The 25,436-nt window shown below is 47.0% G+C and overlaps 1 protein-coding gene across 7 annotated transcripts in view; it reads right to left on the bottom strand.

Annotated features, from left to right (window-relative positions):
• Positions 1 to 2,247: 2,247 nt before the first annotated feature.
• KCNN3 (potassium calcium-activated channel subfamily N member 3) overlaps positions 2,248 to 25,436 on the bottom strand; it is a 168,505-nt gene continuing 145,316 nt past the window's right edge. For 3 of the 7 annotated variants that reach the window (XM_081494609.1, XM_081494608.1, XM_081494613.1), the window contains 4 exons: positions 18,875 to 18,985; positions 9,494 to 9,621; positions 8,719 to 8,788; positions 2,797 to 3,120 (listed from right to left, as the gene is read on the bottom strand). In XM_081494609.1, coding sequence (XP_081350735.1) covers positions 2,824 to 3,120; positions 8,719 to 8,788; positions 9,494 to 9,621; positions 18,875 to 18,985 — 606 coding nt within the window. In that variant the 3' untranslated portion in view covers positions 2,797 to 2,823. Of the gene's footprint in view, positions 2,628 to 2,796; positions 3,121 to 8,718; positions 8,789 to 9,493; positions 9,622 to 18,874; positions 18,986 to 25,436 lie in introns of those variants that run through there. The other 4 variants (XM_081494611.1, XM_081494614.1, XM_081494612.1 and 1 more) reach the window with 2 other exon arrangements.

Below are 25,436 nucleotides of genomic sequence, written 5' to 3'. Positions count from 1 at the left end.
TCCCATCTGACTGTAATGCTAAGGTGCAGTAGACTTAGCCAAAAGATGGGCTGTAGGAAGGAAAAGGGTGGGTGACATCCTGGATAATCGATACCTAAGTCATCAAAGGTTGATTGTACTTGCAGGAGAATGGGTAACTTCCCCACCTAAAGCTGAAATAGCAGTGCAGAGAAGCAGCGTCCCATTTACCACTGGAGGGTCAACAAGCGAATTCTATCTTTTTTTTTTTGATGAGTAAGTACTCTTTTCCCAAGGAGAAAAACCATACTTAGCTATTGCACTACCAATAGGTCTAGTCACACTACAAAGTCCGTGTGTTTCTAGGATACCAGTGACTGCTGTTACTGAAAGTATCTCCAGCCACTCTCTTTGCTAGTGTTGCTAGCTTGGTCATTAGGATTTACCCAAGTGAACAGCATTAGTGATGGGTTAAAGAAGAGCCACCCATAGACAACAATGGGTCAGTGACAGTCTGCACATACTTTTTGGCAGGAGGAGTAGCAGTGGAATCTTGCATGCCGTTGGTTTGAAATTCAAATTAAATCCCTACATATGCACATGTGCATGTGTGCACACACACACACACCATAGGGCTACCTGGGGAATGGGAAGAGTGACTAGGAATTAAGAGTTGAGGGCTGCAGTTTAGATGATTGAGATTGGCACGCTCAGGTTGACCTGTCAGTGCTTTTCACACTGTGAAATGAACTAATGCCACAAAGAAAACACATGGTTATTTCCTCTACTTATCTGTCTGTTTATACTTTCAGCTGTCACTATAAACAGGAGCACCATTCTTGGGACATAAAAAAAGGTACGGATCTTTTAGATAATCAATAGGTAAAATAACAAGTAAAAGAAAAGCCAGCAGTAAGTGTGGCATCTATGGTATACAAAACAACCAAGGAAAATGCTCAAAGGAGTTATTGAGATAAAAATGAGGCCATCGAGGGAAGAACAACAGCAATAAAAAAGATAAAAGAAGAAATTTAACAAGAGACCAGATCTTCTTGAAAGAGTGGCCTTCCTAGGGTTGTCTACCTTTTGCTGTCTGATGAATCCTTTTTCCTTAGAAGACCAGGCCCAGAGCTGTAGAAGTCTCCATAGCTAGATTCTGCTTTCAGAAAGGCGATGATGTCCTGTGATACCCCACATCTACACCACAAATGATATCCTTCGTTTTACCCTAAACAGATGAAATGTTCCCTACAGCATCATTTAAGTCCCCACAAGCAGAAGTCAGAGATCTTGGAATGAAAAATGTGATGACTAGATGGATGGTTTTCACATCACAAGCATTATGTATAGTTAGATGATGGTATGAGAAAAATATCTTGCATCCGGATGCCCTGTCCTCACAATTCCTGTCATACACTGGATCTGAATGTTTCTGAAGCCTCTTGAAGTTGGAGAAGTATTACAATAATTTTTGCACCAAGATAAAGGTGGCACAATAGGAATAGGCTACTGACAAATCTATGTCACCTTATCCTACCCACAACGTTCCCTAAGGGCTCCCTTTATCTTCAAAACCTTGCACTTTGACATGGTTTTAGGTCACATAGAAGGGACCACCTGGGTCACTCATCCTCACTTCTCCTCCCAGCTCTCATGTGAGGCCCTTGACACCTTTGTGCTGTTAACATCTGGGGCTGGAAAACTGTTACTGGATAAATATTACTGAACAAACCCCCAGACAATACTTCTATTCATGAAGGTATCCTGGGGTTGCACCTATTCACACATGTGTGTGCGTGCGTGCACAGATCCTGTTCCCCTGCCCTCATATCCATACACCTGATCATGCACTCCTGTGGAACACAGCTTGTTTGGATACAAGATGAAAACTCTGCAGAAGCTGTTATTTTTAGAAGGCTGCTTATCTCTCCAGAATGCCAATTTTGGCTTGTCATTCATCTCAGAGCAAGCATGGTGTACCCTGTTTTGTATTTGAAGGGACCTGCGTCTTCAGTGAAGCTCAGAATGTGGCAACACTAGCAAACCCACTGAACTGACAGCACCCACATCCAGATTCAGACCAACTCAATGTGCATTTAGAGAGTGCCTACTGTGTGCAGAGTAAGGTACCAGGTCCCTCTTTACTTGGGTCAAGTGCAAACAAGAAAAGACCTGGGTTGAATGTGGGATGTGTGTGTGTCTGTGTGTGTGTGCATGCACACGCTTGCAAATACATGGGTTTATATGAGTGTTAATATTGAATGGAGAGTCTGGCTTTTTATTCATCAATTTTTCTTTCAGTCTAAATTTTATAACTGTGTAAGGGATGGGAGGAAAGAACATCTGTTTTGGCAAGCTGTGAGCAGCTCTCTCTTACTTTTGTCCTCTGGGGGCTTCCTTAGACAAAAGGAAAGGAAAGCGGTGGGCTGGAGGACCCCAAGGGTGAGGAACCCATCTCCCAAGCCTGATACCACACCCTCCCCCCAGCAGGACCCACCTCCAGGCTGGCTTCACTGTTGGCTACTTCAGTGCATCTGACCCCCCACCCCTCCCCACGTGAAGACCTGAGATTGAACGTGGATTTCTGTTCTCCACCAACTCTGCAGCAAGGGCCCTGCCAGAGGCGTCGCTTCCTGTCATCTCCTCTTCCTGCTCCCAAGTAGAGGCACCTAAACAGAGATTAGATTTCTGGTTTCAAGGCATATCAAACCAAGCACGCTGAATGAACATGAGTTAGTTAATTAGCTCGGTGTCTCTTCTTTACGATCCCTGGTCTGAAATGTTCCTTGATGGCAAAGTGACCAGGAGAGAGTTGATTTGCATCTTAAGACCTATGGGTAATGCTTCTGGAGTGGGGAGTTTTATTTAGCAACTGCTTGAACTCGTGTATGGGGTCGGGAAGGAGGTGGAGCTGACCCCGATTGGGCTGTCGGAGAGTGGGGTGTGGGTGGTGCCCACCGCCACGCTGACGCCCCGGGCCTCCATGAGGGCAGACAGGAGCTGCTGCTGCTGCTGGCGCAAGGTGTCGGCGATGAGCAGGGGCAGGGAATTGAAGCTGGCGGTGAGGTGCTCCAGCTTAGACTCCAGGCTGCCAATCTGTTTCTCCAGGTCTTCGCTCCGATCATTGAGTTCTGTGATCAAGTCATACATGACATTCTGCATCTGTTTGGGGAGATGGAGAGGTGAGAGATGGGAAGACAACAGGTCATCACAGGGGAATCTGTGATGAGAAAAATGAGATACTCCTCCAGATGACAGTGGAAAGACCACTCTCCAGGGACCAGCTTCCACATCAGCTGTGTCTGCTCTGGCCAAGGATGGAGAAGCCGTTTACTTTCTTACAGACATGGAGGCTCCAGTGACACAGTGTTTTTTATGTTGTCATTGTCTTATTACAAAAATAATGCATATTACTATAAAAATATATCAGAAAATAGGTAGGATGGAAAAGAAGCAGCACTTCTGAAATAGAACAAGTCCCTAATGTGTCCTCAGTTTCTTACTGCATCCAACCTCTCAGCTCATACAGCAACGACACCTACTGATTAAAAAGAGACGGCTCTGAGGCAAGGAGTGGACAATGCAATAGACTCATCATTGGTAGGCCAGGGTTCAAGTACATGTATGCTGCTCACTAACGATGTGCCTTCCCTCAGGTCCCTTAAACTCTCTGAACCTTGGTTTCCTTACAAAATAGAAGTTAATAATAACTACACATAGTAATGAAGTCATTGCTCCGCCCCCCCCCCCTTTCAACATAGCAGCCAGAATGTATGATTATCTGATGAAATTCACTGTGGCCTGAGTTGCAGTGAAAGGGAGCCGCCTTGCAGAGATTATAGCGCCTCTCCTGCCTGGTCAAGAAGGGACAGCGCCTCAATTTGGGACACCCCTGCAGGGCCAGTCCACCTTGGGAACTCCCGTGGGCCGGTCGAGGACTTTGTCTATCGTATCACGGTTCAGACTCTCTTTCTGCCACGTTCTACCTCCCTCTCTCTCTGACAGGTCCAGTCCTGACACTGCCCCCCAGTAAACATCCTGCTCTCCCCCCAACTCCCAGTGTCCCAGGGACCCGCCCATCACCAGTACTCACCCCGTACACATCCCATGGCTGACAGCCTCACCTCCTCTAAACCTCCCTTAAAAATCACCTCCCCACAGAAGGAAAGGGTGGGACAAATTGAGAGAGTAGCACTGATATATATATATACTACCATGTTTAAAGCAGATAGCTAGTGGGAAGCTGCTGTATAGCATACAGAACTCATATTGGTGCTCTGTGATGACCTAGAGGGGTGGGATGGGGGCAGGAGGGAGGGGATATATGTATACATATGACTGATTAACACTGCTGTACAGCAGAAAATAACACAACGTTGTAAAGCAAGTAGACTCCAATTAAAACAAAATCCCCCCCACACACCTTTGTTAATAAGGCACCTTGTCCCCACTGCACTCCTGACCTGCTAACCCTGCTCAATGCTTTCCTTTCTTTGATGCCATCTTCTAATACACTAACTATCTGCTATTTCTTTTGCATATTGTTGTTGTCTGTCCTCTCCCACTAGAAGGAAATCTCCAGGGCGGGGACCTTTGCCTGTTGTGTTCACTGACAGGTCCCAAAGACTTAAAACAGTATCTGGCACATAGGAGATGCTCAGCTAACATTTTTTGATGAATAAATATTCACAGATATGTCTAGCAAGGGGGTCTGTTGCACATGGTCAGCACCAAAAGCTGTTGGTAGAACTAATGAATGAATGAAGTGCTGTCTCAGGGGAAAACCTCTACCTTTCCATTCTTCAGCCAACGTAAAAGTTTAACTGATGGGAAAAGACCTCTTGTATCACAAGTTATTTCCATATAACTAGACGATCTCCCAGTGTTTCCCACTGAGACCTGAGTGGCTGAAGGAAAGGAGGGAAGAGTCCTGTGGGGGCCCAGCCCAGGGCCTGCTCTGGAGAGCAGGTGCTCAGTAAGTTTTTGTGAATGAACCCTGAATGAGGTCATGAGAGCAGGGGAGCAAACATGGGGTACCTCCAGGGAACTGAAAATAAAATACAACTTGAGACTAATAAACTTGTCTTCCAAGCCTGAAGTTATAAACCAGGTCAGCAGAGTACTAAACAAACGCAACTCATGCCAAGTGCCCCATCTTCCGTTCTGCCTCTATTCTCTGCCAGTGCTCCTTATCTCCAGGAGAGGCCATTCACTCAAGCTGCTCCCACCTGAAACCTGGGCACCATCCTCTCCCGGCCCCCCTCTCAGTACAAAGTCCTGCCCACTATACATCTAATGATCCCTCAAATTCAATTCATTTAATTGAAATGAAACCACTTTTGTTCCATTCAGTACCACCATGGTTCTGACTCTACTCTTATCAGGCAACTTTTTGGTTATAATTTGGCTTCCTGAGTTGGTCTGTAGGGACTTTATCAACATGACAGTCACATTTCTCCCTGCAAATTAACAAATGGCATCAGACTTGGGAGCAAGATTCTTGGGAGACTTCAGGAACACGTTGTTGGGTGTTTCTGTGGCTGCAAGGGCAGAGTTGGGTTTGCGGTTGCTTTGTACCCTTCAACCCTCACCTGCAGGTACTGTGGCTCTGGTCATTTGCCAGTGACATTCTGATCCTATTTCACCTGAAATTTCAAGTTACTTCAGGAAGATGCAGAAACCATGGGTGCAGGCAGGGGCCAAGGGAGTAGGAAGTGAGGTGAATGAAAAAGAGTTAGAGGTGGCAAAATGTGAGATGCCAGAGAGGAGATAGGAGAAGGGGGGTTGAGAATGTAGTGATACCTTCCCAGGGTTTCCCTGGTGGCACATGGTAAAGAACCCGCCTGCCAATGCAGGAGGTGCAGGACACGTGTGTTCAATCCCTGGGTCAGGAAGATCCCCTGGAGGAGGAAATGGCAACCCCTTCCAGTATTCTTGCATGGGAGACCTCATGAACAGAAGAGCCCGGCGGGCTACAGTCCATGGGGTTGCACGGAGTCGAACGTGACTGAGCAACTAAGCACGCACGTATGATACCTTCCCACCAGGAAATTGGCTGCAGCCCCAGAAGGAATGAGGCAGCTGTGACTTCTCCAGGGCAGGACTCTACTGTGGTCCTCTTGGAGGAGAGGGTGAGTTTAGGGGTGGCAGTGCTTCCTTCATTAATTAACATTCACAGAAGCTCCTCAAGGTAGATGTTCTTCCCGGAATGTGCAAAACCGCAAATGGATTTGCCTGCAGGGGCACCCTGACGAGCTCTGGACTGAGTCTGGGCCCCCCGGGTCTCGGCCCCAGCGCGGCAGCTCACCAACAGACCGATCTTGGGATGGTCTCTTTGTTCCTTGGGATCTTGGTTTCCTCATCTAGATTTCTAATCAGAACTACCACATGCAGAACCATTATAGTTCTTGGAGCATTTTCGCAGATATCACCTTATCTGATCAGTTGAGCTTCAGATGTGGGGAAGGATTTTTACATCTCAATGGAAGACACTGAAGCTAGGTATAAAGAGCCCCAGCACACCCCTCCCTGGCCCCCCAGCTCTGCCACCCTACAAGAGAGCTCTTCCGTAGAGGAAGTGATATTTGGAGGCCACATGCTCTTTTCTTAATCTCGAGAGGACCACAGGACAGGGGTGGGAAGTGGTGAGCTGGGCGGACAAAGCACAGAGAGAAAAGGAGAGAACACCGTGTTATTATTGTCTCCCCTGTTTTGTTGCTTGGCGACAAGATGCCAGGGGGGAATGTGGACCAGTGTGAAAGATGCTAGGCTGCTGCCAGGACCTTGGCTGAGCTTCCTGGGAGGAAAGATGAAGCGTGGCAGAGTTCACACCACCCCTGCAGCCCAGCAGACACCTTCCCTTAACCCTTTCCTCCACACCCTTTCTTTCCAGTTATTGATGGTTTAGTTTCTGTAAGCCTCTTTCCAGTTCATGGAGTTTGCTTCACCCAGTCTGCTCGGGAGGGGGCCCCATCTCTGTGATAGGCAGTGACTGACAATGAAGAAATGCAGACTTGAAAGTCCAGGGTATCCACTATTTCCAGGAAAACTCCAGCCACAGAGTGTCCTGCCAGGGGACAGTGAAGGCAGAAATATGGCTGCTTGTTAAAGAAATATTTTGGGGCTTGGTGGACCATTCCTGCATCCCCCAGCGCGGGTTCCCCAGCAATGTTTGCCTTATCTGACCCTCCTCCTGGCCTCAGGTGATTGGTTTGACGGTGGACATGTGACCCAAACCGGCCAGTCATCTCATCCCTTCTGCGAATTTAGAATTAACACCAATAGGAGGCCAGTCAATTTGTCTTTGCCTGTGGCTAGAACCAGAACATGGACTCTCTGGATAGGGGCCTGCCATGGAGACAAGGGGCATAGACAGTTGTCAGGAGATGGGGGAGAGGAAGAAAGAGAACTGATGCAGGCACTTGAACACGAGAGAGAAGAGAGGGTGGGCACCTATTTCCTGGGGTGATGTCCACTTCTAGTTAGTTCCTTCCTGAAGTCTGACCACATGCCTGCCCTGAGGTTCTGCCTGGAATGAGACTTCCTTGTATTCTTAAAATAAACACCTACATTTTTAAACCTACTTCCAAAGGGTTTCCGACACTAGAAGCCAAGAGTGTTGAGCAACGCACGCTAGACCCTGGTGAGGGGTTCCCTTCTGCATTCGGGCATGCCATTCACATCCTTGCCTCCTCCAGGCTCGCAGGAAACCTCAGTCTACCTCAGCACCCCCTGCAAAGACAAACAGGCCTGTGGGCTTCTCCCAACCCATGCCAGCCACATATTCCCTGATTAAAGTCCTCCCAAGCTTGGGAGATCCTTTCTCTGGCCTGATCCCTTCATTGAACAAGGCACTGCACTTGGCCCAGGAACCGGCAATTTCTCTGGTTACACCCTCTTTTCAAAGGGGGTTTAATTTGCCTGAGGGAGTTTCTCTTGCTTACTCAGGGAACGTGTTCCGTGATGATAATTGATATCTGCTGGAATGTTCTGCCAGCCTGGCCCTGGGCTATACACTTGACACACAATTTCTATCAAGAGACAACGAGGAGGAGGAGCTGAGGAGGGGAGGTCCTTTCCTTCAGTGGCGCCTACACTCAGCTCTGCCAGCGGTGCACCCTCCGATTCTTTCACTCCAGAGATTCGCAAAAGGAGCAAGTTTCTTTACAGTATTTGCGGCAGTTCAGGGCCAGAAATGCAGAACAATTGTAGGGCTCTGAAAGGAGGGCTCTCTTCTTTGGCATCTTTGTGAGGTAGAAAGAAATGCATCTCCCCCCATTCCCGACGGGAGGCCAGAAAAGCTGAGTTGTAAGGACTGAAGCATGCAGGAAAATGAACTTACAATTATAACCACAAACCAGAAGGATCCTTCTAGGTGTGACCTAGACAAGCAGCATCACCATCATCACCATTTGGTCTTGTCAGTGTGCTTCACCCTGTGCAAACTCAGTGTACAGCTAATCAAGCAACATACCAAAAAGACTTAGTAGGTCGGTCAATCAATTCCCAGCAAAGCCTGCCTAAGCGATAGAATTGAAGAAATACATGCCAGGTTTTCAAAGTCAATAATACACACTAGCAGCTTGCAAATGTCAAGAACTTGAACCTAGATTATTTTTTAAGGAAGGAGGAAATGGCCTTTACTTTCCTGGTTCTGCTCTGTCCAGTTTAGCCACGGCCACTTCTTCACAGCCTCACCTGAGGAGATGAAAGGCCAGCGTCTGAGAACCTTTTATGGGGTCTTTGGATTCTGCTACTCACCTTGGAAAGGTCCACCAGGGTGTTGGCTTGGTCACTCAGCTTCCTCTGTTCCATCTTGACGCTCCTCAGTCTGTGGGAAAGAGTCGTAAGAGCCATACTCTTCAAGTGCATGCTGGGTTCAGCCCCACCAGCTGATTCCACATCCATGTCAGTTCATCTGGTTTTGGAACCCAGCCCAGGACCTCAAACATGGGTGATGACTGACCAGAATCAAGGGCTTGGCAGGTCCCCAAGAAAGCAAACTCATCTCCATGCGTGCTCGCCTCTAGTCCCTATAGCTTGCGCACCACTCTCAGATCATGTCCCAGTTTCCATGCCTTTAACAAGGCTGTGACTTCCACCTTGAAGGTCTTATGCTCAGCCTTTCAGGGTTTCCCGAAACTTCCAGGTCAGACTAAATGTTTTCATCCTCTACTTTTAAAAATCCACTATACTTTTTAAAATACTTAGCTTATAGAAAGCACTGATCACAATTTGTTCTGCTTCCAGTTGTAATGTGATGTATGTGTGCACATGTAGACTCTGAGAGTTCCCTGAGGCTCTTATCTAATTTTTACCTTCCATGGCAGCCTGTCCAAAGCCTGGCAGTGGCAGGTGCAATAAATGAATAAACAGACTGATCTGGATCCAGTTCACCACCCCCTGTGCTTGTTGAGTGGAACAGAATAGATTTCTCCCACTCCTCTAAGTATATGAGAAGATACAGATGCGGCTCTGGGGAACCCACCACTTCTCATTTGGTCATCTGGTGGCTTAGCCGCCCTGGCATACTCACTGGTGGATAGCCTGGAGGAACTTCCTCTGGTGCTTCCTGACTTTGGCATGGTCAATCTTCTTTAGCAGCTTCGTGTGTTTATAGATTAGCCATGTTTCCCGAAGGACATTGGCTGCAGCATTCTTGATCTAAGGAAAAGTAAATAAGCAGGTTACTATCAGGTGAGTTTTCCTAGGTTCACATGACATGTTTTGGGGGGGGGTCTGCTGATAGAGTCAATTTGGCAAGGAAATGAGTCTGTAATGATTTTTTTCCTGAATCAAATCGTGAACTCTTAGAAAGGATGATGAAAATTCATCTCTCATTAATCCTGTATTGCACACAGTAGACTGGAGGCTGAAGTTGAGGAGTGCCTCTTGTCTCTTTCTTAATGATTTTGGGACTGCCTCGCCACTGCTGTTGCTATATTTAGATAGGCTGTCTTACAGAGACCTGGAGGCCTGGGGTACACTTTGAATAGATAAATATGTACCACTGCTGCCCTTAGATGCAGAGTTCCATGCTCTACATGGGATTTTTATTTAGTGCACATGGTACATTTCTTGGATTCCAAGAGTAAACAGATTTCCTATCAGCTAGAGATTGTATTCATTTAAAAATTGTTTAAAATTTAACTAAAATTTATTTAAAAAATTTAAAGGTTACTTTCCACTTACAGTTATTACAAAATCTTAGCTATACTCCCCATGTTGCCCTATATATCCCTGAGCCTATCTTACCCTCAATAGTTCGTATCCCCCACTCTCCGGCCCCTATGTCACCCCGCCCGCCTCCCCACTGGGAACCACTAATTTGTTCTCTTTATCTGTGAGTCTGCTTCTTTTTGTTGTTGTTGTTATATTCACTAGTTTGTTGTCTTTTTTAGATTCCACGTGTAAGTGATATCATACGGTGTTTGTCTTTCTCTGTCTAGCTTATTTCACTTCAGCTGGAGATTTTACAAGGCCTCTTTGAGGAGATCTTTCCCACCAAATGGAGCTCTAGGTATCAACAAGTCCACGGTCTCTTTTCCCAAATGGCCCAAAACAGTTACACTGCAACTTTACATATAAGTATAATTGGCATAAAACTGACATCATTTCCAAGAAGGGTCTGCAAATCAGTGAAGATATTTTGGTGTGAAACCAGAGCTGCTTCCTTCCGCAGACTGGCTCCTTCTCTGCACTGCAATCACACATTTCCACATATGACGCTGTCATCTGTTGACATGGAAACCACTGATATCATCCAGCTCACGATGGAACTGAGACATATCAATGGCATCCAGATGGCAGGGGACAAAGTTTTAATCCAAACACAGACATCTTCAGCAATTAGTAACAAGAGCAAGAGGAAACATTTCTTATTAAGCACAAGCTAAACAGATTTTTGATGAACCATTCCCATTTCTATCAGCCATGCACATTGGCACAGGCCCACAGGCCTAGGGCCTGGAATTAAGTAGGCCAGCCTAGTAGAAATCAGGTTACTAGCCAGAAAAGATTTTAATAAAATTGGAGAGTACAGGCCTGCTTCTTCAGACTGACATCAACAGATGGGACGTTGTTAAAATACTGAGATGTGTGGGAAGGCCTAGGAAACATTGTTTTGTAGGCTGATAACTTTTGTGTGTGTGTTTTAAAAATTTATTACGAAGGCTGGATTATATATTTTTCATTGGCGCTAAAGTGATGTTCTAAAAGAACAGCTAGGTCTTCTCAGAAATGTCTAAGTGACATAAATACTGCTTTTCTGCTCAGTAAAAATCTACCATGAAAATGGTTTAAAATGACTTAATTGCCCACCTCTGGCACTTTCTTGCCTGAGAGGAAGCAGGTGGTGGTGAGTAGAAGCTGGAAATGGTGAGTGTTCAGGTGAGGAGGGGGGAGGAAGGGGTGAGGGTCATCACGGGGGTTCTGTCCAGGGGCTAGAGTGGACGTCAGCCTCCTGACAAAAGAGGCAGCGTAGAAGGGAAGGCCCTCTTTCTGTGGAGGGCATCCTCTCACCGCCCTTCTGTAGGGAGAGGGCAACTTGCCAGGTGGTTTCTTCAGTTTTCCTAGGCGTGTAGCCTCCTAGGAGAGCCTCCCAGAAGAATAGGAGGGAAAAGACTGCCCCAGCATTTAGGGTGATTGGCAGAGCCCCAGTTATTCAAGTCTCATCCCTGGAACACTGATAAAGGCACGGAACATCAGCGTGGATGAGCCCCTGACAACGGTCTCTGTGTTGGTGGGGAACCAGTACTGGAAATTGGAAAACCTGCAGTAAATCCTTGTTCTGCCAGTTTAGGAGTAAGTGCTTAATTATCCATAAGATGGGAAAAATAAATCCTTACCTTAAGGGTTGTTTTGAGGCCCCTAGGAGGCAATTACCATGGTGCTGATGGTGCTGAGATCAAGAGTGAACATTTACCGGGCACCAGATTACATATGTGCAAATGCATTTAATCTTCACAACAACCCTCTCAGGCAGGTACTCATATTATCCCCATTTTACAGATGAAGAAACGGAGACACAGACCAAGACCATAAAGTTATAAATGGCAAACTGAGTCAACGTGAATTTAAGTGTTATAGAAACTATAAAGTACCATAAAGGTGTTAGTTATCATCATCTGGCCCAAATCCCCGCTGAGAATATGAGGAAATGGCAGTTTCAGAGATAGGATGTGAGGATCAGAATCCCACAGCTAGCTAATGGCAAAGTCAAAACAAGAGCCAGGTCCAAAAAGAGCATAAGGTTTTCATGTGGTCTGAAGAAAGACCTGACGAGATGTCATCTCTATGCAAACAAAATTATTTCCTGTTTTCCAGGATCAAGGAACTGGAAAGGACATTAGATTTGTTTTTAATCATCACACCCCTCACTTAGCAATATGACAGGACAGGGAGTCCAGGTCCTGCACTTAACTTCAGCCCAAATATAAGGTACTAAAACCACAGCACAGCCTGGGTAGCTGAGCGAAGCAGTCACAGCGTCTTTATGGGTTTGAACAGGAGGCCCCCGCGTATTCGGGAAAGCGATGTTAAACGCGAGCCTTGGTGCTGACTCTGAATTAATTGTCAGCAAACAGCCTGGCACAAAGCTAAGTAGATCAATATCTGCAAGAGAAAAAGAAATAGGCTTTTAACTGCACTGTGCTTTCCCAAGTCGACAGTAAATGCTATTGTGACCAGGTTCTCCCTCCAATTCACCTGGCTGATTGCTTCGGGCATCACTGGGGTGGGAAGTGGTAGAGGTCGTGTGCCCCTCCTGGGATTCACTGAGCTTCACAGGGTTCCCAGGCACTGTTTCATGATAGGGGTTTGGGTACCTACTGAGCTCTTCTGATGGGCCAGGGGCATCAGGGCCCAAAGATACTCTTCAGGGTGAGAGTGAGTGGGTCAGGGAACTGGGAAGGTCTGGGTAAGCTTGGCCATGATCTATTGGACTCAGGAATAGTTAGAAGAGGGCTGTTTGTGCATGGAAGACTGGCTGTTCCATCCCCCAAATCCATAGCATATGAGCTAATTGTTTCTGTGGGTCCATTCATTCTGTCCCCAAAACTGTGTGCTTTCACTCTGATGGTGGCCAGACAAAAGGCTCAGTGACTTATATACTTCAGGGAGGGCTCAAAGATTCATGGGCCTGGGCAAGAAAGTCATCCAACTAAGATTTTGTATACAGTACCGACAGCTAACATCCACTGAGTGCTTACTGTGTGCCCGGCTCTGTGCTCAACACTTTATGTTTACGCTGCTCCACTGGCCCTCGGAAAAACCTCACAAGGGGATGAATGAATGATCACCTTCACTTCGGACCAGTTGGGAAAGCTCTCTGAGACTCAATTTTCTCATTCATTCCTTCCCAAATCATTTACCGCACCCCCAAAGATGGGGCTGACACTGTTCTAGGAAGTAAGAATCCTGGGAGGCACAAACCAATAACCTTTCTGCCCTCAGGGAGCTTCTAATCCTGTGGGGCCAGCATACCCTGTAGCTGCAGCACAGAAGGGTGCTACAGAGTGATGTAAGTCCTGACCTGTGAAACAGGATTGCAGTGTTGATTCAATGAGAATGCACTTCAAACACTTAGCATAGAGCCTGGCTGCCCGGCACCTTGGTACCTGATGCCTTACTGATGCTCTTCCCCCGCAACAAATGTCAGCTTCTTCCTCCACCTCCAACAAAAGAAAACACAGAACACATATGTCTGTTCCTTGAGCTCTTGGCGGTATTATACATGTCCATGACTTGCTCTGGCCGCCTCTCTGCAGGGTAATCTGCTCCTCTGCCTTATGCAGGAGAGGGGCTGGTTGTTGCAGGAGGAACATGTGAGGCAGGAGGAGAAGCACCCTTCTTGCCTGCCTCCCCATGCTTCCAGCAGCCACAGGGAGTCCTGGAGAGTAATTCCAGGAGCCCTACGGGTGGGTCCCCCAGAGAAGAAATACCAGCATGCCCACAATGTTGCTAGCACTCCATCCCAGGGAGAGGGTGTTTGCACCTGGAGAATGGAGAAGGGGGGAAGGAGGAAGGGAGGAGGGCAGATCAGGCCTGGCAAGAAGGTGTGACTTGGACAACTTCAAGAAGTTCTAGAGGTTGAATGCAGATGAATAAATCTGAAGGGATGGTAATATCACAGTCTGAGAGCCCTCAGGTCAGGCCTGTCTTCAGATGCTCCACTGAAGTTGTCTGTTATACCTGGACATCCCCTCTTCTTCATCCACACCCTGACTCTCCACCCCACCCCCACACTACCTGCTGGCTTCCTGTGGCTGCCATCTCTTTCCTTTCCCTGCTTACAGCCTCCCTCCTTCCTCCCCCATCTTATTCCACATTCCCTTTTCAGGCTCCTCTGCCTGCATCACCCAGAAGCCCTCAACGAGCACTAAGAAATGGGGGCTCCTGTGGCTGGCAGGACACTGGAGCTGGGAGCAGGCAGGGCTGTGCTTCCATGTTCAAAGCTGGAGTCTGGTCTTTCCCCAGAGCAACATGGTCCTGAATCTGTGGATTCAGGAGGCTAGTTCCATAATGCTATTAATGTGATGCTCAGCTTGTTTGGAGGTAAAGTGGCTTTTTCTTCCAGCAGACCTGGGACCCTCCCCACTATTCTGAATTCCAAGGAACTAACTGTTCTGGGAAACCCACTGGGTTATGGCTGGAGAGCTACCTACCAGCCTGAGAACAAACGGCAGCCCTGGCTGGGACCCAGCTCACTGCATATGGCTGGGGGGCCCCCTCGCCTATCTCTGGGCCTGAGAGGCTCATCCCTAAGAAACTTCCAGCTCAAAAACTCAATGTTCCTATAACTATTGTTAAAGAAAAACTGTACCTAATCTGTCTGAGACAGAACTTGAGTGAGTGATATAATTTATAATTCCCTTCTGGGGACAATTAGCTTTCCTGATAACTGCTCAATTGATTATCTGACAAATTCTTAAAAAATTAAGACCTGTCTGGGAATCCACTCATGGGTCCTACCAGCTGTCAGCCAGGAATCTAGTGTCCTTTAGCCAGACTTTCTGTACCCAGTATAACAATGACTACTATTGTTTCTTCTGATAAAAGACCCCTTCTATGAGTAAACCTTTGAATTAGCCTGCTGGAAAAAAAAACATTTTTTCCCCAGCAGGATTGTGATAAAACTTTGACACATGCTTGTAATTAAAGAAAAGTTTTCTTTAGCACTGATCAGTAGGTTCTGGGGGGCTAAGAAAGGTTTCTGAAACAGGTTGGTGGCATGTGCAGAGCTAAGTCTCAGCATCTAAGAAGAGTCACAAGGATAAAGTACAGGATGACTTGGGCAAGGGAGGTCCAGGTGAGATGAAAAGGTAGCAAGCAACTGAAATGGCACAAGATTGAGATGGTGGGTTGAAGTATGGTGGGCAGAGGCCCTGGAGAGGCTAGTTTAGCCAGGTGGAATCAGACTCTAAAGCTGTTTGGACCCCTGTGGGTATCAGGGCAGAGAGGAGTCAGAGATGCTGCTAAATATTCAGACCTGGAGACTGGAAGAATGATGCTGTCCTTAATAGGGAAGTCAGGAGAAGACACTAGTGTTAGGAAGATACAGGTTTGGTTTTTGTCTTACCCATTGATTGCAGGGGGAAATGTACTTGGATGAAGTATTTGAAGCAGGAACCCTTCATGGAAAGAATGAAGAGGTAACAGTCCCCAGCTAGTGGCACCACACCATGGAGGTGTCTGCAGATTTGATGTGGAGAGTGGGCGTGGCAAACAGAACATCTCCTGGTACCTCTTAAGCCAAGTGTGTACATGGGCAGCTACCTTGCTCTTTAGAAAGGAGAGGTGCTCTTTGAGGATAGGCAGTAAGTATGAGGGCAGGGACTATCTCCTATTCATCTCGGTGTCCCCAGAACACAGGGTGTGGTATCCAGCTGCAATGGATGTGTTTCATTGCATAAAATAGAGACACAGGGATGTGTAGTGTTGCATGGGAGAAAAGATGAGGATCTAGTATCTTTTTTATAGTCTCTCTGTGTGTAATTTACATATGTATTATCTAGTAGCCCAGAGATTAGCAGTAAATTGTAATTCGAGATTAACAATGGCAGTAACACTGCAAAGTCCATGTGGGAAGATCTGACTGCATTAAATACAGAAATGATTTTGCCGCCAGGGTTGACAAGTTATACAAGTGAGAGAAGAAAAGTCGTGTGACTCAGAAAACCAGAAACTGAGTTTGGACCCTGTGCTATCAGACCACCACCCCACCTGCTCATGCCTCCCTGGGAAATAAATGAATAAAAATAGTGTGACTCTAATGGTAAAGGCTGGGGTGAAGACTTTATTACCAATAAAGACTAGAACAATTTGAATATTTTAATGATTAATAGCTTAGAATTCCTCTTTTTCGTTTTTTGCTTAGATGTTTGAAGAGTTAAGGCTGCGTGTACTTGTAAGAGATGGCTTTTATCTGTTAAATCTGCTAATTGTCCACTCCTGGGAGGTTTGCAATTATGCCCCAATGAAGTCCTCCCATGATCGGATCTTTGTCTGTGAATTCACTGAGATCTTATGACTAGACTAAGCTTAGCATCTGTTTGACCCATGAGCCACTCCATCTGGACACAGTGGGCCATTTGGAGAAGACGGATGGATGAGGCCTCACCAGGGGAAGGAAGGTGGGCTTCTCTGAGACCAGGTGAAGGGGAGCTGAAGCCAGAGCAGGCCACGCTCACAGCCAGTGTCCTTTCAATCGAGGTTATGTAAAAGAACCTTTCCAGTCCTGCCAGCTTTGAGAATCCTCTCTGTGTGAGAACCATCCCTTTTGTGTTGGTTGTTTCTCTGGGAAAGAGATATTAGACATTAAAGGAACATGTCAACAGATTTAAGTGTTCTCAGACAAGTGAGATGTTATTCGATTAAAAAGGTGCCTCGTACACATAGATGGGCAATAAATATTTGTTGATTTGGTTTTCAGTCCTGCTTTTCAAAAAGTAAGTAGATTTGAGGAGGATTTTAGAGAATATGTTTGAAAGAAAGACTGAAATTAGCCACCACAACCTCATCTTCTACAATCATAGCACAGAATTCTTGTTTATTTTCTTGTCATAGGAGGGAGCTGGCTTTCTTCAACTTTATTTTCCTCTAGTGTCTGATTCAAAGAGTGAAAAATGGAGAGGACAAAGGAATAACATGAAATACAAAATATATCCTTGGTTTCAAAAGCAAATAGAATAAACAGAGAGGCTGTTAATGTCTGTGCTCTAAGAAACAGCTTCTGAGAAGGTTTTGGGGGCCAAATACCCTTGTCCTTGACTCCTACACTACATTGTTCCAGAAGAATAGAGGGAAGTATATTTGTGGCTCAGACGGTAAAGAATCTGCCTGCAATGCAGAAGACCTGGGTTCGATCCCTGGGTCGGGAAGATCCTCTGGAGAAGGGAATGGCTACCCACTCTGGAATTCTTGCCTGGAGAATTCCATGGACAGAGGAGTCTGGCAGGCTATAGTCCCTGGGATAGCAAAGAGTGAGACACAACTGAGCGATTATTTTTTCCCTAATAACTTTGATAATTTGTTCAGTTCCTAGCATGACTTCTACATGCATAGTAGGGGGCTGAAGGAAAGCAGCTGAATTGTAGGGCACTGGATGGAACCCGGCTGGCCTACCATGGGTACAGCCCTCAATGCTGCCATCTTGATGCTACAAATTGTGTTTTCTTTTGTACCACGGACAGCTCAGTGCCATAATGCACCATCCATAACCATCTGTATGTAAACCACAGAAGAATATCTGCCTGTACGTTTTCTTCTTAACATCTTTAAAAAGGCTTGTTAAAGAATCCAGTACATGTAATCAAAGACCAAACAATCAAACACCATGAAGAATTCTGCTGAGAAACTGGAGAGGCCTTGGCAACTTCCCCCTCCCCCACTGCCTCCCTCCCGAGCGCGCTCACCCTCTGTCACTCTCCCTCTTTTTTTTTTTCCTCCCTTCCTGCCTTTGTCTCTATTTCAAACACATTTTTACTGTGCCACAACATTCATCACTGAATATTTTCTCCAGCTTTCAAAAACCCCAATCAAAATCTGGCTGCTCATGGGTCTCCCAGCCCCACTTTAATCCTAAATGAGAAAGACTTGCTAGGGTAGCCAAGACCCCAGCACAGGTTTTTGCTTCTCTCTCACTTCGGAAAGAGGAGAGTTTTCGCAGGAAATCATATTCCTGACCTTCGTTCAGCCTGCAGCTCTAAAGAATTTTCCATATAACTGTCATTAAATAAACAGCTCCTGCCTTGCTCATTTGGCCTGCTCTTATCCTGGAAGGCTTGCTTCTGTCTCTTCTAAAGGGGCCTTTTCTTTTCTGACAATTCAGTGGGATGTCAGATTTTTAGCAGGTAAATGATCTCCCCCATTCCTGCTTAATCAGTTTTTAACCCTCCTTACTCACTTCCCTAAGGGCACAAGGGAGAAACACTATTTGGAAAACCCAAAAGGGGAAAATTGGATGATGATATTTTGATGAACATTATTTAGGAGTGATTGTCTGTAATGATTTTTTTTAGGGGTTGAATTTAGATACATTTCCAATATCATTTTAGAGACTTTCTAGTGCCCTTGCTAATGAGAATCATGAAAATATTTAAGCAGAAACCAAAACACCTCATGCTGGGTGATTTACTTGGTACCATTAGGCAAGGGAGTAGGTTACATCATTGTAGGCTATAGATTTAATTATCAGGGAAATTATTTGGTTGCCTGAACCATGCACAGTGATTTAAGAAAAGACAGGAGCCTGCAGCATTGAGGCATTGTGGCCATTCTGCACTGGCTGTTTGCATGTGTCTGGGGCTCCCTCCACCCTCCACTGCAAGGTGCAGCCCTAACCTACTGTGGCTACTTTCTGACTAGCTCCCAGGTGGGTCTTAGGTCTCCCTTTAAGACATGGACAGTGGTGTTTTACCCGTTTGGTGAGCTGAGTGTCCATCATGAAGTTGTGAACATGCTTCTCTGCTTTGGTGAGTTCCAGCTTCCGGGCCACCACGGCTACCACCAGGGCAGTGCACCCAGCACCCTGTCGGGGGCAAGAGGACCGGGGAGAGAGCACATCATTAATGAAGCAGGGCTCATGTGTAAGACTCCATGTGTCCCGGGCCCACTGAGGGGTTCTGGGAGTGCAGTGGAGACCTGAGCTCTGACTAGTCAAGGCCAAGTCAAAAACCCAGCAGGACCCTGATCCCCACACCCATGAAGGTGTTGACCTCTGGGACACAAGCCTTCCTAGAGCTGGCCACTTCCTCATGGAGCAGGGTACTCGATGGGGCTGAGGCTCGGGGTAACATAAAATACTGGACAATCACTCGGTCACCTGCTAAGCTAAGCAAGGAAGACAGAAAATCCAGCACACATGCACCCTCTTCCTCACCCGTACCCCAGCCCCACTGCCAGTCTAGAGCAGAGTGGGCTGGGGAGGGCAGGAGGAAAGACAGCCAGCCATGCAGTCTGGATGGATCATCTGCTGGTGGTGGACAGTTTTCCTGAAAATAATCTAATGAAGAGGAAAAGCATCTCCCCTCTCCCTGAGACTGCTTTCCAGGGCAACCCTGGTTGGATAGAGTGTATGTGCTCAATGACTGCGCTTGCTCCTCAGTTGGGTCTTTTCACAGGAGTTCTAGCCTATGACTCAGCACAAGATATCAGTTTCTTCTTGCTTTCACCAGGAGGCTCCAGAATTCACCATCTTGCAGAGATTTTAAAGATGACAACAATATACCTGCCTCAACCTGGGATTTTAAAGGAATGCGCAGAAGGCGTTCAGTATTTTCCAGAGCTGTGTTCCTACTCTGCTCTGGAAGGTCTATTCCAGGGGAGCCCAGGGAGGGTGAAAAAAAGAGGCAGGTTCCTGAAGACTCACTTTCTCTCTCCTAATCCTCTGGGCACATGCTTGACTGTCTGAGAAATGAGCAGAAAGGGACTCATCCCAATATTCTCCTGAAGGACTTTGAAGTCCTCTTTGCTGTGCATCTTGACTTGGGGGACAGGGTGGGGGATGCTGGGGACGGCAAGAGAGAACCACTTCTGCCCTGCTCCTCCTGCAGGCAGCAGAGGATAGCCCTACCCTCGCCTGGTTCTTGGAAGAGAGTAGATGCTTCTTGGGGACCATCACCTTTCTCCTGCACGTGGGGCCCTTCACCGCCCTGACCTCTACTCATGGAAAGATGATGAGTTCAGAAAAGTCAGCAGTCTGATGCTCTAGATGCCAAACAGTAATTATAGGTGCCACAGAGCTCAGTTTAGCAATTGAGGTCCCAGGATTCAAGGAATCCATCAAGAACCTTTGGGATTCATGCAGTCTAACAGAATGTGTAGGAATTCATAAAGACTGTTTTCAAAGGTATTATCATCTGTATCAGAGTTGGGCAGCATGCATATGACAGATCAGTCCCCTACTCTCTCCCTCATAATCGCTTTCTTTCCTTTGCCACAGATTGGCAAAGGCTAGCCAGTGTGAGGTTTTGGCAAAGCTGAAGTTGGCAATGTTTTCCCCTAGCTTTTTATAAGGGTTCTCATGAAAACAATCTCCTGTTTCTTGGTACATTTGGTCAGCGACCCATTTCTAGCACAACAAACTGAAAAGAACAGAGTCTGTGTGAACCTTCCTTTTTCTGACCTCATTTTCCTTTCTTGTTCAGGGACAGCCCTGTTTTCTTGGCATCCGTGACTCGCAGGAGACTCTGTGCCCAGTTTTCAAAGGATAGGTATGGGCAGTTGGACAGCCTGGTCTGTAGGTGTCATCAATTGAGCCAGGCCTCTAAAAGGAAAAAATAGCTTAAAAAGCTCTTCTAGCAGGAAGATGTGTGATCCATTTCCCCTCAACCAGACCGAGTATATAATCCCACTCGTTTGTATGGAGTTCCAAAAGTACTTTGGGCTAAACGCCCAAAAAGAGGGATATATCATAGTGTTAAAAACAGAACATCAAATGTAGAGGGTTCTTCCCTGACTCCAGGCTCCCTCATCTCCCCGGGTCCAGGGAAACTCTACTTAAATCATCCCTGAGAGCTGGGGGCAGAATTAGCCTGAAGGAGTCTCCTTGCTTGCCATGCCACTTGGGGAATTTCATTAAAGCAATCAACCATCCACAATCCCAAAGTTTCAGGTGCTAGATGGATTGCTCCATGGTTCCTGCCATGGCTCACAACCGAGCCTGCTGAATGCTGCTGCTGCTGCTAAGTCGCTTCAGTCGTGTCCGACTCTGTGCGACCCCATAGACGGCAGCCCACCGGGCTCCCCCGTCCCTGGGATTCTCCAGGCAAGAATACTGGAGTGGGCTGCCATTTCCTTCTCCAATGCATGAAAGTGAAAAGTGAAAGTGAAGCCGCTCAGTCGTGTCCGACCCCTAGCGACCCCATAGACTGCAGCCTACCAGGCTCCTCCATCCATGGGATTTTCCAGGCAAGAGTACTGGAGTGGGGTGCCATTGCCTTCTCCGCTGCTGAATGCAGAGGGGTTCTAAAGAGAAGCTAGAGTGTTCTAATTAAGGAACCATCTCTCTTATATGATTAAGACACATTTCTGCATGGAGGCAGGAGGTTGGACTAGATGATATTTGTCAGTTTCCTTCAACTTAAAGAGGTCAAGACTTCCTTGTGGATATTTTCCAGAAGGATGCTTTGTTCTTAACCCCTAATTCTGACTCGAATAGATAGCCTTGGATACTTTCAACTTCACTTTTCTTTTAGAAAAATCCATCGCCTGGATGGGTTAGGGAAGTAGCCAATAATGAAACCTAATCTGGTCATCCCCATTAAGAGGCAACCTTGCAAAGATGGGGTCAGACACCAGCAACCTTCAGAAAGTGGTGTGCAAGGTGCTGAAATCCAGACTGGCCCTCTCCTGTGTGTGTGAGAGAGAAAGAAAGGGGAGGGGGGAAGGGAGAGAGAGAAGGAAGAAGGAAGGAAGGAAGGGAAGAGGGAAGATGTAGAGAGAGAGAGAGCTGGAGCAAAGACTGAGATAGGCAACAAGTTGTGCTGTCTCCTCAACAGCATGGGACAGAGAGCGGAAGAGGAGAGGAAGAAGTGAAAATAGGAAAGAAAATAGAAAGGAGTAGGGAAGAGGGATGGGTTCACGGGAATTGGGTGGAAGGCAGGAAGAACAAGGAGCCTAAGACTTCAGTCAGAAGTTAATGGTCAACTTCGGCTCTTTAGAGGAAATGAAGGAAATAAAGACAGCAGGATCCCCTCCCACCTCCTGCTGTCTTTACTCTTAAGTGGTATAATGATTACTTCAGGCTTTCCTGATAGCTCACTCGAGTATTCTTGGGCTTCCCTTGTGGCTCAGCTGGTAAAGAATCCACCTGCAATGAGGGAGACCTGGGTTCAATCCCTGGGTTGGGAAGATCCCCTGGAGAAGGGAAAGGCTACCTACTCCAGTATTCTGGCCTGGAGAATTCCATAGACTATATAGTCCATGGGGTCACAAAGAGTTAGACACAACTGAGTGACTTTCACTTTCACTTCTCTTCACTTCACTTTCAATGATTACTTCTGCTTTTTGGGGGACAATGGGCCTTTTTACTTAGGTGAGTTTATCAGCCCGATAGGGCCACGTTAACAGTTTAAAAAGGCTCATGTGACATGGCAGGGATGTGGGTTGATTTTAAGAGACAAATTGCCAAGGTCTTGGCTGATTTGGGCTTGTGAGCACTCCTGCTGTCCTAACTGTCCTCATGTGGAATCTCAGAAATGGCTGGTGGGCAGAGGACAGAGTAGGACCAAAGAGGGTAAGCAGCTGCTGGTGTGACTTCCACTGGACCAGACTGTGGAGCAAATCCATGACTCAGATTTTTGCCTTCACATGTGCCAAGTCCTGAATCCCGGTTGACACCAACTGGATCCCCTGGGTCTTCTCTACCCAACACTATTTCCATGGGAGAGTGGTGGGAGGGGATAGGGTCCTCTAATGAGGTCGTACTTTCCAAGGTACATAGTGAGCAGGAGCGCAGGAGTGAACAGAGAAAGGAGTGGCTGGCCTGGGGTCAACATGCCTAACTCATCCATAGATTTGGAGCCAAATCAGAGACCCAGTCTCCTTCACGCTGGTCCTCCTACTTCTTGTTTCCAAGAAACATTTTCCAGCTGGAAAACCTTAGACTCTCGAAAAATAAGTATCCCAAGGGGAAGAGTATGAGGTGTTCTTAACTAAAGAAGCATAAAATAAAATAAAACATAAATGAAAGTGACAAATGGAGGAGGGAAGCCTGGAGGATTTACAGTTGGATCCTGTTTCTGCAACAGATTCCATGTAACAACTAAAATAACATCAATTGGTTTGAAACCAAGGTGTTTTGGGGAGAAGCTCATCTTCTAAAACTGACATTAAGCAGATGTCTTGCTGAGCCCTCTTCTTTACCTCCTCCCCAAATGACTCAATTTGTGCCACCTTTTACTTCATCATCCCTTTCCTTTTGCAGTTCAAGAAAGCCTCTTGCATGAAATCTTAGGGGCAAAGCTCAGTGTCCCCAGCACATATCCTGGAATCTTTTGTCTATTTGTCCCTAACTCCTAAAGGGTCCACAGAGTGGGTCCAGCTCTGTTGTTGTTCATTCGCTCAGTCGTGTCCAACGCTTTGAAACCCCATGAACTGCAGCATGCCAGGTTTCCGGGTCCTTCACCATCACTCAGAGCTTGCTCAAACTCGCATCCACTGAATTGGTGATGCCATCCAATCATCTCATCCTCTGTCGTCCCCTTCTCCTCTTGCCTTCAGTCTTCCCCTGCATCAGGGTCTTTCCTAATGAGTCCAGCTTTAGAAAATGTATATTGAAATGGGATTCCTACCATTCAGTCTTGGGGTCCCAAAAGTCTTCCAGATGCCTGCAGAACCAGAAAGCCTTCTGAGGCCCATTCTGGATACTAAATATTGTCAGCTTTCTCTCTGCCTTGTAACTGTCATCATAAAATTCTTTATGGAAAGATGCTGGACTTTGATATATCTGCTTTAGTGGGTGAAATCTCTCAAACACCAGGCCTGTGCCAACAATGTCAAGTTGTTCAGACAATTATATACCCTGCTTAATGGCTGATAATTACACCGTTACTGGGATTGCCAAGAGAAAACAATGATTAAGACTATTTACAGCCCGCACACACAAATTCTTCCTTTCCCTTCCCACTAGGCCTTGCCTTGGCCTGCATGGTGTCCATGGTAACTAAACAGGAAGCCCTACCTTTCATAAAGGCACTTGCAATAATAATCAGGAGATGTACAAAGTGTTGGGAGACTAGGGGATGGGAGGAAGGGATTCTCAGCCATGTGAAACCCTGGAAAGGAGTGACTCAGCTAGAAAAGTCCCATTTGTAAGAAAAAAAAAATGCCACCAGGGTTCCTCACTGTGGCTGACCCCAGAGGGAGGCAGCTGATTTTAATTTGGGTAAAAACGCAAGTGGAGGGAAGCTCCCTGTCCCTGTGTATAGATAGATATCTATGCAGCAGGGTTGATGCAGAAGAAGATGAAAGGCAGGTGCTGTATTTTTAATACAGGGGGTGGGTATCAGTTCCTCCTCACTCGTTTATTCTTTCCACTTTGATCACACCTTTCTCCTCAAGGAACAAACACTTTCTTCCAAGCAACTGCTGAAGCCCCTGGAGCAAAAGCAGGTATGAAGACCACACCCCAGGAGAAGGCAGGGAGCGGCCAGGGTCCGGCTGGCCCACCGCCCAGCTATGCCGGAGCAGAAGCCCAGAGATGTGGGAGTTCGGAAATCAGGGAAATGATGGCTCCCAGGCTCTGGCTTCTTGGCCGGGGCATAGCGCCATGCTGAGAGGCAGAATGGCTGGTATTTAAAAATAACGGAGGCTCCCAGCAGGGCCGTTCACCTATCAGCAGCTGGGCTCCGTGCAGGCCAGACTGAGAGCTCATTCTGAGGCACATCCAGGAGCAGCTCTGAGACAGGAAAGCTTTGGTCTTCAGGCGGCATTTCATTCTTTTCTGGAAGGAAGACTCATTCCCTGGTTTCCTGGTGACAGCTGGAGCTGTGCCAGGCAGACTCCTACCAACCAACAGGAGGTATTTGTTCTGAGGCCTTACACTTACCCATGGTTTATCCCAAGCCTGGCGCTAAGCCACCTGTCATTAACTCCTGCCCAGGACCCACTAATAAGTGCCTGCCTTGGGTTTCAGTCAAAAAAGGAGAGGACAGTGTCCAGTCGTGACGTGGCAGTGCCAGAGCCCTCCTGCCCCGCGGCCCAGGCCTCTGACCCCACGGCCTCTGGCTGCTGTCAGTCCCAGGAGGCCTCCAGACTAGTGATGAGCTAACCCCCTGCCCACTGCGGGATGGAGTCATCTCCCTTCCAGAAGGAGGGTCTTTTGTTTCCTCCTGGAGAAATGGGGGTGATGGCTGAAATTTGAGGGAGCACTGGAAGGATTTTGATGACAGAGGTGCAGAGAGAACTCCTCGGGGTGGGCTGCCGTGGCCCACCAATGAGACCTAGGAATAGGCTTCAGGCCTCCTGTCCACGCCCAT

This window comes from Giraffa tippelskirchi, chromosome 5, assembly GCF_054371585.1.
Source record: "Giraffa tippelskirchi isolate mGirTip1 chromosome 5, T2T-mGirTip1v1.2.pri, whole genome shotgun sequence".
Classification (NCBI taxonomy): domain Eukaryota; kingdom Metazoa; phylum Chordata; class Mammalia; order Artiodactyla; family Giraffidae; genus Giraffa; species Giraffa tippelskirchi.
Note: the sequence above shows the minus strand (reverse complement) of the source record. Positions and strands in the feature narration are given on the sequence as shown.